At 44.9% G+C, this 16521-nt stretch overlaps 1 protein-coding gene across 2 annotated transcripts in view; it reads left to right on the top strand.

The window, feature by feature from the left end:
* LOC116822079 (LIM zinc-binding domain-containing Nebulette) overlaps positions 1-16521 on the top strand; it is a 460572-nt gene that overhangs the window by 439125 nt on the left and 4926 nt on the right. For both annotated transcript variants that reach the window (XM_075062302.1, XM_075062303.1), the window contains one exon: positions 9313-9428. In XM_075062302.1, the coding sequence (XP_074918403.1) occupies positions 9313-9428 (116 nt within the window). The remainder of the gene's footprint in view (positions 1-9312; positions 9429-16521) is intronic.

The following is a 16521-nucleotide window of genomic DNA, read 5'->3' on the forward strand; positions in this document are numbered from 1 at the left end:
TAGTGTAGATATAGCCTTAGGTTCACAGTTTCAATAGATGTGAAGATTACAGATAATCTATGTATTTTATAAGATGGTGACTATTCAAAACATTATGACTACTTGACTATCTTGAGATACTGTATCTGTCTATATCTCATAATATATATGCTATTGGTCATGTTTAATACCCCCAGGTATTAAAATAAAAAGGCCGGTGCTCTAACTGGCTCTCAGGGAATCAGGACATCTACCAGGTTTATCCTGTACAGTTGAACCTTCATAACCATGTCCAATAAACAGCAAACCTGTAAGTCAGCATTAAAAATGAATTTGGGGGTTGCAGTTTCCTGAAGCAGTGGCCATTGAAATTTTGCTACTCTGCTGGAGCAGGGTCAGTGTGGGTGACAATATGCTCCCTGAGGACCAATAGGGGAGCACCTCACTATCTTTTGGCCCCTCCCTTAGCACTCAGTAATACCCAGAGATAGGGACTGTATATAGAGTGACCAGACAGCAAGTGTGAAAAATCGGGACAGAGGGTGGGGGGCAATAGAAGCCTATATAAGAAAAAGATCCCAAAATCGGTACTGTCCTTATAAAATCGGGACATCTGGTCACCCTAACTGTATATAATTGGTTGGTGGTGATGGTGCTTCTGTCTGAGTCCAAACTGCACTGGATATCTCCCAGGTTAGTAGCATTGTAAATTAGATACATATAATACTCTAAAACTGTCTTACAAAATGGTTTGGATGTAAGTTACAGAGTAACTGACTGATGAGGAGATTTCTGACCCATGGCCCAACCCCACTCCATTCCTGTGCCTCCCTGTGAAGGGAGTGTTGAGGGGGGAAATTGCCACAGGGATCCCCTTACATTCTCCTGTTAGAGCAGAAGGTGCCAGATTTTGGGTTACCAATGGAAAAGGCCTGCCCCATTCCCTTGGGCAGTCCATACAAAGATCCTGAACCTTTGCCCAGACTCTGGCCATCAGCCCCTGCTCAGTGTCCAGCAGCATGGCTTTGTTGATACCAGGGATTTCCCCTGGCTGCAGCATCTTCTTGGACCCCAAGTAGGAGGGTCCCACAGAAAAGATAAGACAGCTTGAGGCTATGTTACCTTTATTTTCCAATAAATGTCCATGGGGCTAGAAAGGAAACTGTTTGTATTCTCCTTGCCCCACCTCTGGGCTACGTAGACTCCAGTGCAGAGCTCCAGACCTCACAGAGGCCACAAAGGAGAGGGTGTAGAAACAGTCTCATGGAGTGGATAAGCCATCCTTCCCCACAGAAGTGAAGAAATCTGTGGGCAGATCTACGGGGACAATTGGGGCCTATGCAATTATCTTATGATTCACCCACACTTTAGAATTATGCAGGCCTTTCACCAACCAAATTACTTCACACTGCCTTGCCTGCACTTCCTAAATTCTCACTCCATCTGTTACTGGATTTATGACAGAATATTTATCATATAATTAGTATCTTTACAACACAGCTTTCTGTGATATATACTATATTATTGGCTATACTTAAAATTCAAAAGTTACAATTGTGTCACCTTTTGTGACCCAAGATTACAATTTTTTGCTGAAAGCGGCAGTCCTGCAGGGCAAATGGCAGGAATTTGTATGTCCCATTGTACCTCACACACATCGGTCACAGCCACTCCCCTGTATTTCTTTGCTGAGGCAGAGAAATCCCTTTGACCATATTATCAGTTCATTTCCTCCTCACATAGATAGTCCCTGAATATGGAAATAGAGGTTGCAAAATAATAAATATGGCAATAATTTTCCATATGGCATAAATACACCAGATGTTATTTTCCTGCTCTCAAAATACATTTGTTTTCTTCTAAATGTTAAAAATAACCATGTGGGGCATCTTCCTGCAATTCCTATGTAGGTGAAAGTCTCATTTATTTCAGTGGAATTGTTTGTTGCTTGAATAAGAACTGCAGGATCATGAACTTTTCACAGTAATTTAACTCAATTTACACAAGTGACAAACTTGCTTTTCGAACTGCATTCTTGTTTGCTTGCGTCCGAGTACACTTATAAAAATAACTGTACAGAAGATAATTAGTATTCATTTATGATCTTAATAAAATTTACCTAGAAATTACTTCATTTTATTCATTATGACGTTTAAAAGCTTTGACAGCTGTTGAACTCCAGACACCACTTGTTTTTTTAGTACTGTAAACAATCGACATTAATTATTTTTCAGAGGGGTAGTCATGTTAGTCTGTATCAGCAAAAACAGCAAGGAATCCTTGTGGCACCTTAGAGTCTTAACAAATGTATTTGGGCATAAGCTTTCGTGGGCTATAACTCACTTCATCAGATGCATGGAGTGAAAAAAGTAGGCAGGTATAAATATACAGCACATGAAAAGATGGGAATTGCCTTACCAAGTGGGTGGTCAGTGCTAGTGAAACCAATTCAGTTAGGGTAGATGGGATCCATTCCTAACAGTTGACAAGAAGGTGTGACTATCAATACAGGGAAAATTATTTTTTGTAGTGACCCAGCCACTCCCAGTCTTTATTCAGGCCTAATTTGATGGTGTCAAGTTTGCAGATTAATTCCAGTTCTGCAGTTTCTCGTTGGAGTCTGTTTTTAAAGTTTTTTTTTGTTGAAGAAGGGCCACTTTCAAGTCTGTTATTGAGTGTCCAGGGAAATTGAAGTGCTCTCCTACTGGTTTTTGAATGTTAAAATTCTTGATGTCAGATTTGTGTCCATTTATTCTTTTACATAGAGACTGTCAGGTTTGGCCAATGTACATGGCAGAGGGGCATTGCTGGCACATGATGGCATATATCATATTGGTAGATGTGCAGGTGCAGGAACCCCTCATGATGTGGCTGATGTGATTAGGTCCTATGAGTGTCCCTTGAATAGATATGCGGACAGAGTTGGCAATGGGGTTTGTGGCAGGGATTGGTTCCTGGGTTAGTGTTTCTGTTGTGTGGTATGTAGTTGCTGGTGAGTATTTGCTTCAGGTTGTTTTTATTAATTATTTTAAATGCTATAAAATTACTATTCCCACTGAAAATTCATACCATAGCCAAACTTTTTGATGATTTTTCTGTGAATACATTTGATGCATGCACAGTTTATTTTGTATATTTTTTATAATTTAAGGTAGTGAAAAATACCCAAACTTGTCATATTGACTTTAGGAACATGAAAATACTTGCTTGAAAATACTTTTTGTTTATAAATTCAAGCTAATTATAATTAAAAAATGTTTAAATTGATCAAAATAAAAATGAAACATTTTGAAATTATCTAAACAAAACATTTATTTACCTGAACCATTTTTTTCCTCCAGATTTTCAGTCGGTGAAAAAATTTAAGGTTTTTCTCTTTTTGTCCTGATTTGGGATAAGAATCTTTTTTTGCAATCTCAAAACTTTTCACAGCTCAGGAAAATCATTTCCTGGCCTATTCTACCTCACTTCTATGACTCTGTCCTCTCCTGGTTCTCCTTCTACTTCTCTTATCACCACTTCAGAATTTCCTTTGGAGGATCTTCTTCAACCCCACTCAGCTTTCTGCATAGGTCCCATGGGGTCTCCTTCTGTCCCAACTAAAGGCTTATCCTGTTTCTCTGATATCTCCTCATGGATATGTAACCATGATCTCAAACGCAATATGGCTAAAATAGAGCTTCTAATCTCTTCTCCCCCCCCAGTCATCCTCATATCATCACCCTGTCTGTAGCTCAGGCCTATAACCTGGAATCATCTTCGATTCAAACCTCTCTTTAGATCCTTACAGCCAGGCTATGTCTAAATCTTGCTGATTTGTTCAGCATAACTTCTCTAAGATATGGGCTTTCTTATCCATCCTTGCAGGGAGAATGCTTGTCCAAGCTCTCATTACCTTTATCTCAATTACTGCAACATCCTCCTTGACAAATACATTCTTGCCCTACTTGTATCTATTCAGCATGCTGCTGCTAAGATAAATATTCCTAGCCCATTGTTTTGACCACATTGCCCCACTCTTTGCATCCCTCCACTGGCTCCCCCTTTTGTGTTGCATCAGACAGAAGCTACTTGGGTTAATTTACAAGGCCTTTCAATGTCTGTCCTCACCATACCTAACAATTCATTCACTATCAAGTTATTGACTCCCACCTCCAATCAGGCCATGATGCCAGCCTCCATCACCCACTTAGGAAATTTTCAAACAAGAGCTTCTCCCACTGACATACCTACTGTCTGTTGTGCAAGGTGGAGTAACTAAGCCGACGAGAAAGCTCTCTCTTGTTGGCATAGAGTGTCTTCATCAGAAGCCCTACAGTGGTATAGCTGCATTGGTGCAGATGCGCCACTGTAGCACTTGAGATGATTTAGTTGGGGTTGATCCTGCTTTGAGCAGGGGGTTGGACTAGATGACTTGCTGAGGTCTCTTCCAGCCCTAATTTTCTACGAGTCTATGTAGCCTGAGTAATTTCTGGAAATTTCTATTATAGTCCGATAATATTAGCAAGTAGATTCTTTGATGCAGTTTGTTTGACTTCTTTTGCCTGGACAAAAACTGGATGCCAGGGCAAGAAAGCATATTTCCACAGTCCTATTGCTGTGGTTGGCATATTGGTTCTGAGTGTGTGGGCCACTCATTCTCAGAAGAGCCTTTCTAGATTTGTAAAAGCAGCAAAGAATCCTGTGGCACCTTATAGACTAACAGACGTTTTGGAGCATGATGTTTGTTCCCAATACACTGTGAACTCAAAAAGATTGAATTCTGCTCTTAGTTTCGAACACACGCAGCCACATTTAACTGGCATGAGAGAACACAGTGAAGTTGCTCTCATTTACACTTGTGGTAAATTTGGCCCACAGTGTTCAAATGAGTTTGAAATTAGGCAAAATATGTTCACCGAACCGTGCCCACAGTAACTTTTGACTAAACTGCGCTTCTATCCATTTTCTCAGGAAAGGCCATGTCTGGTCATTTGGAAGTAGTATGTGACAACATTGAAACATAAATTATCTGATGAACTGCTTAGAACCATTAACTTAATATCATGATCACCTTGTGAACACATTAATGAGCAATAATTTTCTGATGATTAAACTGCTTTAAAGTATCTGTGCACTCATACATCACTCGAATGAATTTGCTACATCTAAAACATGAATTATTCATTATATTCCAGTACTGTCCATGAGTTGCTTCATGTTATAGGAACTTCTCTGACTAAATCAACATATGGCTTCAACTTTACTCTCTCACCTCATAACACAGTCTGTGCATTTGTAGTGGTTTGAAATAGGTGTCCCAAATCACAAATACCTTAATTAAGAATATAGTAATTCACTATCTTTAAAAAGTATAACATAGTGGATATGATAACTGGATAATAAGCATTCAATATTTTAATCATATATGTAGTTTATTTTAATATATTACTTATAATAAAATTACCAGTTACAGGAAAACTCTAACTATTTGCTCAAACCACCAATCTCAGAATTCGGGATAGGGAAGCAGGTTGGGTAAAATGAAAATGAATCTTCTCACAAAGCACAAACTGAACTTTCATTCAAGCACAATTCAGCAAACCTTTCCCCATAGTTCATTTCACACCCTTCTACATCCTGGTTCCTTCAGAGGTAAAAAGGCCAGAATATTATTGCATACTTGCCAATATCTTGCATTAAAGCTATTCCTGATGGTGTGCCATCTTCCAGCTCCTCCACAAAACCATAACTGCCAATCAATTAATTGTGCAACCTCTGCAGCCCCACATCAATTAATTCTGCATCTCTTGAGCCCCTCCATAAATTATTTTTGCACTCCTCTTGTCCTGTATCAGTTTTGCACCCACCCTGAGGACTGGGTTGGAAGGTTGCTCCAAGGGTGAGGGGTGGTCTTCACTTTTTTCAAAGCCCAGGGGGCAAATCTCTCAAAATCCCAACCAGGTGAATCATTCCAAGTTGAGAGCAATATGAATCATCTAGGCTGCTTCAGCTCAGTCACATGTCCCTGAAGGAAACTGACCATTTGTGGCACTGATAAGTTGATAGAATTCAAGCGGGCTTGATAAATTTGTGGAAAAAGTGTCAAAAGAAATGCACCATCTTTATGACTATTTTTCACAATTTTGCTTAGTGAAGTTTCAGTTGTGCTTGGAGAATGCCAATTAACCATTTGAGAGATGGGCTAAGGTTTGCAATAGCTGGATAAAACCAGCAGAGAGATGTTAGGCCCAATATTGGTGAGGCTTGCAAACAATGGTTAGACAGGAAATAATTAAACCTTCACTCTTTGGATATTAACCACCTTACTAGTTATTGTCAGGACCATCCAACTTTCCCCAAAATGAAGGCTTGTTGAGAAGGTACTGAATGGCCACCTCAGCTACACTTGGGTTTCACAGATGTCCAGGGACACTTGTTTTTCAGATTCTGTCAGTCTGGTGTCAAAGCAGGATGTTGGAACAGAGACTGTATTGTTTGAAATTATTAGGAATCTCCTTCTAGCAAGGAATAAGGGTAGAGTTTTGTCACAGAACTTAGCGAGCACCCCCTTCCAGCCACTCTCGAGAACTGCTGTGAGGCAAATCCAGGCTTTTTTGCTCTGGATTCCCAGGTGCTTTAAGCCCTTGGAGCCTGAACAGAATCCAGCCACTGCTCAATCTTGGGGTCCCTAGGCACACTCTTGGGGCACAGCCCTTCTGTCTGGTATTCTCATCTGAAAGGTAGAACCCACTGTCGAGGTACCTCAGGCTCCTGTGTATTTAAACACACCCTCTCTCAGAACTCCACTTCAAGGTGTGATGAGTCTGGTTTACAGTTTAACTTTCTTAGGGGCATGCAGCAATTGTGAAGCATATCACACACAGACTTTGTTCAGTGTCTAACACATTTGTTATTTTATACTTAATCATATAAGGCACAGGAGAGTACAGAAGATATGAAACAATAAACATTACATCATGCATATTTCTACCTCAGTTTCCTCACCACTCTGGAACATTCTTTGGGTTGGGTCAAGCTTCAGTGCACGGCTCATGCTGCACTGCTTCTTTCTCCTGGACTAGAGGAAAATGGCCCCTGAGCAGAACAACTTCACCCCCTTTGAAATTTTCATTCCTCTATGTCAGATGATGCCGCTTTCAGCTTCCCCACATGACCACAAACACCTTTATTGCCAAGATGACCTCCCCCTGCTAACCCAGTTCTTCTGGGTAGTGACCAGTCTTTCGTCTAGAGTGAATAGATTTCCTGTAGCTGAGCACTTAGTCAGCTACCCTCTAGTGTCAGCCCTGTATCTCTGTATGTGGGGACTTCAACCAAACATGGAGGCAAACAGGAAACAGAGAAGGCAAAGAGTTGCATATACACAGGACCGGCACTAGGGTTTCTGGCGCCCTAGGCGCCGGGACATTTCGCCACCCCGCGCATGGGTCTCGTGGCTCTGGCGGAGCTGCCGCAGGCATGCCTGCGGCAGGTCCACCGAGCCGCGGCTCCCTGACCCCGGGGGGGGGGCGCCCTGGCTGCCGGGCTGCGCGGCGCTCCCTGACCTGGGGGTGGGGACGCCCTGGGCTGCCGGGCTGCGCGGTGGTGCACTGATCCGGGGGGGGGGCGCCCTGGGTGCCGGGCTGCGGCGGCGGCGCGCACTGACCTCAGGGGCGCGCTGACCGGCGGCTCCCTGACCCGGGGGACACTTGGGCTGCGGCGGCAGGCAGTGCTGCTGCCAGCAGCTAGCCCCTCCAGCCAGCAGCGGCTGCAACCATTAAAATTTTTTGGGGGGCGCCACTTTTGGCGCCCCCAAATCTTGGCACCCTAGGCAACCGCTTAGTTTCCTAAATGGTTGCACCGCCCTGCATATACAAGATTGTGAATGGCTTGCCAACTACAGAACCAGTTTCTCCTCCCTTGGTTTTCACACCTCAACTGCTAGAACAGGGCCTCATCCTCCCTGATTGAACTAACCTCGTTATCTCTAGCTTGCTTGCTATCATATATATACCTGCCCCTGGAAATTTCCATTATATTCATCTGACGAAGTGAGTATTCACCCACGAAAGCTCATGATCCAAAACGTCTGTTAGTCTATGAGGTGCCACAGGATTCTCTGCTGCTTATAAAAGATTGAGTTTGGCCTGATACAGATTGAGTTCACATCACAATTTATAAATTGTACGGACATTCTCAAATCGTCACAAGGGTCCAAGCGGTTTTTATTCGATCTTTCAGCAGATTTTTCTCAATAAACCACAATATAGTGTTGTCATCTATGGTTGGTAAAATCACACTGCCTAAAAAATGTGTGTGTATCTGTGGGAGGGAAGACCGATGTTGGACTGAGCCTAATGGACATAAGAGGACAAAAGAAAGGGACAGAAAGAAATTGCCAGGTTTTAATTACTCTGTGCTTGGCCACGGTGCTAATGGAGTCAGTGTAAACTACGGGGACCAAGCTCAGTAACCACTGCTAAACGGTCACATAAACCTAGATGAAATAGGCCTTTCTAGGTCTTTAGCCTATAAGAGAAAGTAAATATACTATAATTAGGAATACATTGGTCAAGCAGTGTTACTAAAATATTTCAACTTTGTTTCAGTACTTAGTTTTAGGTTTGTCTTTTTTCCATTAACAGTAATGAAACTGTCATGTCCCCCATGGTATCATTTTTCTCTAGTATCTCAGTGTAGCATCAAAATTTTGAGTTCTGTGTCTACACTTATATCACTATAGAGACACAGCTACAGTGTTGCAGCTGCATTGCTGGAGCTCTTCAGTGTAGACAGTCACTACAGTGATAGAGCAGTTTCCCCATCACTGTAGTAAATCTTTCTCCCTGAGACGTGGTAGCTTGGGTCAATGGAAGAATTCTTCCATCAACCTAGTGCTGTCTACATGGGGGTCAGGTTGGCTTATCTATGTAATTCAGGGGTGTGTGCTTTTCACACTCGGGGTGATGTGGCTGTGTTTAATGACCTGACCTTAGTGATGTCCCTAGTTTTGGTGCACATGTCATCATGTTTCTAGAAGTCTTTCAAGCCTTCCTACTCTCTGTTGTGCTTCCAGTTAGTCATGATGCTAATGAATATTTCTTTGCTGATTGTGTTAGGTTTATGTAGAATTCAACCTACACAAGGCTTGTTTTGTGACTTAAAACTCTTCTCTGCTGATTTAGAGTTACATACCTTTGGGAACATGAATCCCTATTTATGCTGCAGGTTTCTAATCAGGAGAGCAATCTACAGCTGCTACCAACTGCTAAGAGAAGTTGCACACACAGACTCAGCAAGGATATTGTTTTAACTCTTGTAGTAATGCTTCTGTATTTCTTTAATGTGCAGCCCCTGTGCTTCCTGGGGCATATCAACAAAGTCAGTCCCAAGGGTATGGATACATGCACCAGACCAGTATGTCATCTATGAGGTCGATGCATTCACAGCCACATTCAGCAGGTTTGGTGAGTATTGAATTGAAAGAATCATTCCTTTCAGTGCACCCCTCTTTAGCTACTGGTAAATGTCTTGTAAATATAAATCCGCTGGTAGCCTTTGCAATCCAGAATTGGGAACCTTGGGAAATAATCATTCTTCTGGATTTCTTGATATTGTAGTTATTTTCAAATTAAAGAAATACTTTTTTGGCTTTTTCACATGGTCCTAACTGCAGATAAAATATGCATAGGATTAGGTGATGCAGAGAAGTAGCAAGAGATTTTTATCTCAAAAACTGAATGATGTGGATTTAGGTATGTGCTCCAAAGAACAATGAAATTATCTACATTATTCATATACTCTAAAAAGCAGAAATGTTGAGGTAGCACTTTTTCACACAATGAACTAAATACTAAGGTTTCCATTTGCTGTTGTTTTTAATCTGTCTGACCAAATAGACACATAGAACTTTAAAGCTGGAGGGAATGTATAGTTCTAACAAGGCCATCTTTGTGCTTTTTGCAGGTGAACCTTGTTTTTCAGTTGGTATAGCTAGCTACGGTATTGGATGTCAGTGAGGACTTACAAAAGATTTCTGAAAATTGGGCTTGTGCATATTTGTTTGCTTCTTTGATTTCTTTTCTTAAGATTTTTTTTCAGATTACTAACATTTTTAACATTGCTTATTGTGGTAGTGACTAGAGGCCAAATAGATCAGAGCTCCATTGTTTTTTAGCTTAAGACTATCAGAAATATCACTTCTGGTTTTCCCTTTTCTTTCCTGGCAGATCTACAGAATGTTTCGGAAGATGTATATTTGTTAGCTCTCCCACCTTAATTGAAGTCACAGGATGTTGAATCATTAACAAAGATCAGAGCTGGCCAGAAAATGGAATTTTAGTTCCATGAAAAAAAAATGAGTTTTCAGAAGTGTTTTCATCCCAAATCGGGACAAAATGCTAAAAGCTCAGACATTTTCACAGAAATAAAATTCAGCTATATGTTGTTTCACAAACACCAAAATGTTCCCCCAACAGAAACATTTTGGTATTTTCAAACCTTAGTATTCTGCCCAGCTTCCTGTCCAGCAAGACAACATCCTACTGTGCTTTCAGTACCTGTTTAACTTACTCTTGATTAGAGGAATAATTCACTTAAATGCATTTTTTAAATCCCTTATTTGAGTCATTTAAACTACACTCTGAAGCGATAATTAGGTAATAAATGCTAACTGGATTATTATAGAATTTTTTTCCTGACAGCCATTTACCACCTAATTAGGTCTTAAAGCCATAAATTTTGGTTTCTCGGCAGCATCAGGGTCCCTAATACATTTTTTAAAAATGTGGCATTACCAGCTTGTCTTAACAATTTTGCAGCACTGTGATGCTATCAAGCTGGTTAAAAGGAATCAAATGCCAAAGAATTGAAATGCACGTCAAATGGTTGATTCCTTTACGAGGTCTCTGCTCATGGCACACGTTAAATGGATTAAAAGCCAGCTAATTGATTGATACCAAAATGTATCTGTAAACAGGGAACTGTCATTGAGCAAGTCTATTTCCAGTGGGGTCCGCAAAGATCTGTTCTTTGCCCTGTGCTATTTAACATTTTTATCAATGATCTGGAAAAAAACATAAAATCATCATAGATAAAGTTTGCAACTGAAACAAAAATTTGGGGAGCGGGAAATAAGGAAGAGGACAGGTAACTGATTCAGATCAATCTGGATCGCTTGGTAAAGTGGATGCAAGCAAACAATATGCATTTTCATATAGCTAAATGTTAATGTACACATCTAGGAACAAAACATGTAGGCGTTACTTAAAGGAAAGGAGGACTCTATCTTGGGTAGCAGTGACACTGAAAAAGATTTGGGGGTCATGGTGGATAATTAGCTGAACATGAGCTCCCATTGTGATGCTGTGGCCAAAAGAGCTAATGTGATCCTTGCATGCATAAACCAGGGAATCTCGAGTAGGAATAGGAAGTTTATTTTAACTCTGTATTTGACATTGGTTTGACCACTGCTGGAATACTGTGTCCAGTTCTGGTTCCCACATTTCAAGAAGGATATTGATAAATTGGATAGGGTTCAGAGGATAGCCACAAGAATGATTAAAGGATTAGAAAACATGTCTTATAATGAAAGATTCAAAGAGCTCAATCTATTTAGCTTAACAAAGAGAAGGTTAAGGGGTGACCTGATTACAGGCTATAGGTACCTACATGGGGAGCAAATATTCAACAATAGAATCTTAGAAGGCAAAGGAGAAGTGCCGGACCACTAAATCTATTTCTAGAGTGGAAGCAGTAATAAGGAAACACACCTGTTTTCTTATTTCCTGCTGGTGGAACTTCCATTTGTGCCAATCTTAAATTTTCATTTTTTAAAAATGTTAATTATCTAGACCATGTGAACAGGAAGCAGTCTAGTCTTCCTGAGGTGGTAGACAGAAAGCTTGACAATATCTCTTAAAAGGTTTGATTGATTGTATTGGGTGGTCACTCCAAAAGTCAACATACCGGCCAACATTAACTGTTGGTTTTGTTTTTTTTTTGACCTTTGATCATATCAGCAGAAACATCTAGCTAACATTGTTGGATATAGTGAGAAATGGAAAAGAGCTCTTAGGTCAGTGGGATACTGTCTGTGATTCCTAAACTGCTCTTGGCTTTTGCCAAGAAACTAGGAAGGAAAAGGAAAGTAGAAAACTCATATGATGTTTTTAAATGAGCAGAACCTGCAGCTTCATAGCATTTGGGGAAGGTTTATTCTCCAGCTAACGTGTAACGATCATCTTGCCCATCAAGGCTTAGTGGGAAATCTGTTCTCTATGAGTCTAAAGCCACTTTTTAATCTTGGATAGCTGACAATAGTATTGATATATGTGCATGAAATAAATATTAAATTTAGGAAGGGAATGTAGTTGACACAGGAGTGGAAGCACTGAGACATTTAGTTAATAAGGTTAGTTTACACTTTATTTAGTTATTTGGATTTACATTAAAAAGAGCCTATCGGTGACTGTGGATGCCTTTGCCATCTGGTAAAAATATAACTTTTTCTTCGAGTGATTGCTCATATCCATTCCAGTCAGGTGTGTGCGCGCCGCGTGCACGTTCGTCGGAGAAACTTTTACCTTAGCAACACTCGGCAGGTCAACTGGGCGCCCCCTGGAGTGGCGCTGCTATGGCGCCAGATATATACCCCAGCCGACCTGGCCACCCTTCAGTTCTTTCTTACCACCCATGTCGGTCGTTGGAATACTGGAGTGCGGCTTAGCTGACCTCCACCTTCCCTAGCTACTCGTAGTTCTTCTTCTCGTTGTTATATCCATAGTTGTAGTTAATTGTTCTTATATATACAGTTAGTTAGATTTAGTTATAGTTCATAGTTATAGTTGTTAGTTAGTAATTGTTAGCGGGGTTTGGGGGGTAGCCCCTTCCCCGCACCTGGTGCCGGAGCTCATGCCTGGCTCACCGGGTTTCAAGCAGTGCTCGGCCTGTCAAAGGCCGATGCCAAAAGGAGATCCCAACGACTCCTGTTTGAAGTGCCTCGGGGAATCGCACTTATCTGCTAAGTGCTCAATTTGCAAGGCTTTTAAGCCGAGAACTAAGAAGGAGCGGGACATCAGGTTAAGGCAGCTCCTCATGGAAGCAGCCCTGACACCTTCACCTTCGGCACCGAGCACGAGCCAGTCAGTGAGCAAAGGCACCCCTACGGCACCGGGCACCGCCGGTAGGCCTAAGGACTCCCGGCACCGGCCACCGCCGGCACCGAAATCGACTCCATGCTGCTCCCTCTCCCTGAGGTCGAAGACGGCGAAGGCTCAGATGGCCCCGACAACACCCGTGTTGCAGCCAGAGACTGCACCGAGGTCGGGCCGCCCGGCACCAATACCTGCCGGGGCACCGCCTAAACCGGCACCGTCGACTCCAGCCCCGCAAGGGCCGTTGAGTCCGGCGCCTGAGAGCTCCCCGGCACCTGCCGTGGTAGAGCTCACTTTGCTGTCTACTCCGGAGACATTTTCTGCAGCGAGAGACTTGATTGCCATTACCAATTCGGCACCGCCCCTACCCCCGGCACCGCCGGTGCGGGTACTACAATCCATGGGTAAGCCGACCCTGACCAGACCGCAATCTGTCCGCGTAGCGGACTGGCACCGCTCAAGGTCACGAACCCGCAGACGCTCCAGGTCGAGACGTCGCTCCCACTCTCGATGCCGCTCCCAGTCCCGGCACCGTTCCTCTCCACGGCACCGGTCGGACTCGCGGCACCAATCGGACTCACAGCACTGATTAGACTCACGGCACCGGTTAGTCTCTCGCTCCCCATCCTGCTACTCGCGGTACCGCTCCAGTTCCCAACACCGACCCAGGCACTGTACCTCCCGGAGCAGATCACGCCGCAAAGACTCGAGATCCCGGTCGACCTCCCGGCACCGGTCCGGTCGCAGGTCCTGGTCTCGTTCTCGGTACCGCTCTGCGTACCGGCACCGGTCCCCACGGTCGCGGGGTGCGAGATCCGTCGGGACTTCAGCTCCAGGCTTTTCTGCTCCTCCATGGCCGTCCAGACAGACGTCCGTATCCTCCCATGCAGACAGCTGTTATGACCGGGACCGTGATACGGAGGTGCCTACGGGGGGTTTTCAAAACACACGTCCTCAGGACATAGGGCCTCAACAGTGGTCCTTTTGGACACGCTGGGCATACCATCAAGCCCAGGGTGCTCCCTTAGTCTAGACCCGCTCTGCCTTCTCAGAACTTCGGGCACCAGAGGCCACCATTTCCCGCCCCCCCGCGGCTGAGTCGGAAGAGCACACGACCCATCCTCCAGACTCCCCGGGACAGCTGGAGCAGGAACTGCCCCAGGAGCAAGAGGCCATCCAGGACCCTCTCATTCCCGGGGTATCATCTTCCTCCTCCCCGGATGAGGCTGTGGCAGGGACCTCATCATCAGGGCCTCAGCCGATAGACCTCAGGGCCCATCAGGACCTCCTTCGCAGGGTGGCTCTCAATATCAACCTCCCAGTGGAGGAAGTCCCGGAAGTCGAGGACCCCTTAGTGAGCATCCTGACTGCGGATGCCCCCACTCGGGTGGCACTTCCGTTTATCAAGACTATCCAGGCCACTGCCGACACTCTCTGGCAGTCTCCAGCCTCCATTCCATGGACGGCAAAGGGAGTTGAGAGAAAGTACATGGTACCCTCTCGGGGGTATGAGTACTTGTACGTTCATCCTCCTCCCTCCTCATTAGTTGTCCAGTCGGTCAAAGTTGTTCCAGCTCGGTCATATGAAAGGAGACGCCATGGGCCAGCAGGCGCCCTGCCCCCAACAGTCCAAGGATGGCTAGGGCGGATGGAAACTCCTGGGTCGTAAAATGTAACTCAGCGGGGGCCCTTACAGCCTCCGAGGTGGCACACCCAGCAGCTCTACTTGAGCCATGATAACTATAAACAACTTGGATCGGAGGTGGGATTCGGTTTCAACCGAACTGCTACCCCGGACTCACGCCAGGAATTTTCCGCATTCGCTGGAGGAAGGCAAAAAAGTGTGCCAGGACCCCTCTCCAGGCCTCCCTAGACGCAGCCTGAACTGTCGGCAGACTAGAACTTTGGCCTCTGGCATTCACCATTGGCACCCGCCCATCTCCTGGTCCCCCCCCCCTCTAACCCTGCCTCCGGAGCTTCAGTACACCATCCAGGACTTACCCTTTGAAATGGCAAGGGTTTGTTTCTCAGAAAAACTGGATCCCAGGTTGCAGAGCCCTGAAGGATAGATAGTCATCAATGCGCTCGTTGGGGGCATAGCATACCCCATGCCCAACTTAGACCCTTCAGACCCCAACCTCACCGCCACGTACTTTAACGCCTCGGAACAGACAGGACCTCAGTAGGAGGCGCGGTTCAGGGTGGCCGTAGACGCCAAATTTTTCCCCAGTCTCAAAGGGGGCCAAAACCACGGGCCCTCTAAGCACAACCGGGGCCTAAGTCCTAACTTTTCAAGGTGCCATCCGAGGACGGCGTACCAGTCTCAAAGGCAGGATCCTTCCCCTCCTTTTTCCAACCGTCTCTCTCCTACTGTCTTCCCATGCGTTGTCCCAACTGACTTCGGACCTTGGTGTTCTACGCACGGTGGAAGCAAGGATACCACCTCCATTTTGCTGCATCCCGCCCTCCCGCCCCCCATCCCGGTCCGGTCTTCAGGAACCCCTCTCATGAGCAAGTCCTCTTACAAGAGGTACAGTCTCGAGGAGGTACCTTGTATCATTCCAATATGCGCAGGTGAGGCCATAGAGGAGGTACCTAACACCCTTAGACGGAAAAAATAGAGAGGCGGAAGGGGTTTTACTCCCGCTATTTTCTGATTCCCAAGTCCAAGGGAGGCCTCAGACCTATCCTAGACCTGCGAGGACTCAACAAATGATTGCTTCAAGTTGAAGTTCCGCATGGTCCTCCCTGGAAAACTATTATCCGTCCTTGGATCCTGGAGACTGCGTATGCGCCCTCGACATGAAGACGCGTATTTCCACTGATTGCCATCTTTGCCACACCACACAGGAAGTACCTTCGCTTATGGGTCAACCACCAGCACTTCACAATTCACAGTCCTTCCCTTTGGCCTCTCACGCCCCGAGGGTGTTCACGAAGTGCTATGGGCCGTCGTACGCCGCCACCTCCGCCAGCAGCAGATACATGTGTTGTCCCATATCTGGACGACTGGCTCATCAAGGGGACCTCTCAGACTCAAGGTCCGACAGCATGTCGGCATAATCAGTGGACCTACTTCTCCCGGTTTTTACCCGAGCTGGGCCTACTCCTCAAACACGAGAAATCCCACCTGTCCCTACACAAAGGCTGGACTTCATAGGGGCAACCCTGGACTCCACTCAAGCCAGGGCCTACTTGCCTCAGCCCGCTTCCAGCGATCGTGTCGATCATCCGGGGTCTGCAGGCCTCCCCAATCACCCGGCTCGCACCTGCCTACCCCTGCCGGGAGACATTATGCCGCATGTACTTATGTGACCAAGTATGCCAGGCTCCGCATGCGACCCTTCAAAAGCGTGGCTCCATTCGGTCTTCTGCCGGGCAGGGACCCTATAGACGTCCTGGTGAC

The sequence above is a fragment of the Chelonoidis abingdonii genome, chromosome 2 (assembly GCF_003597395.2).
Source record: "Chelonoidis abingdonii isolate Lonesome George chromosome 2, CheloAbing_2.0, whole genome shotgun sequence".
NCBI lineage: Eukaryota > Metazoa > Chordata > Testudines > Testudinidae > Chelonoidis > Chelonoidis abingdonii.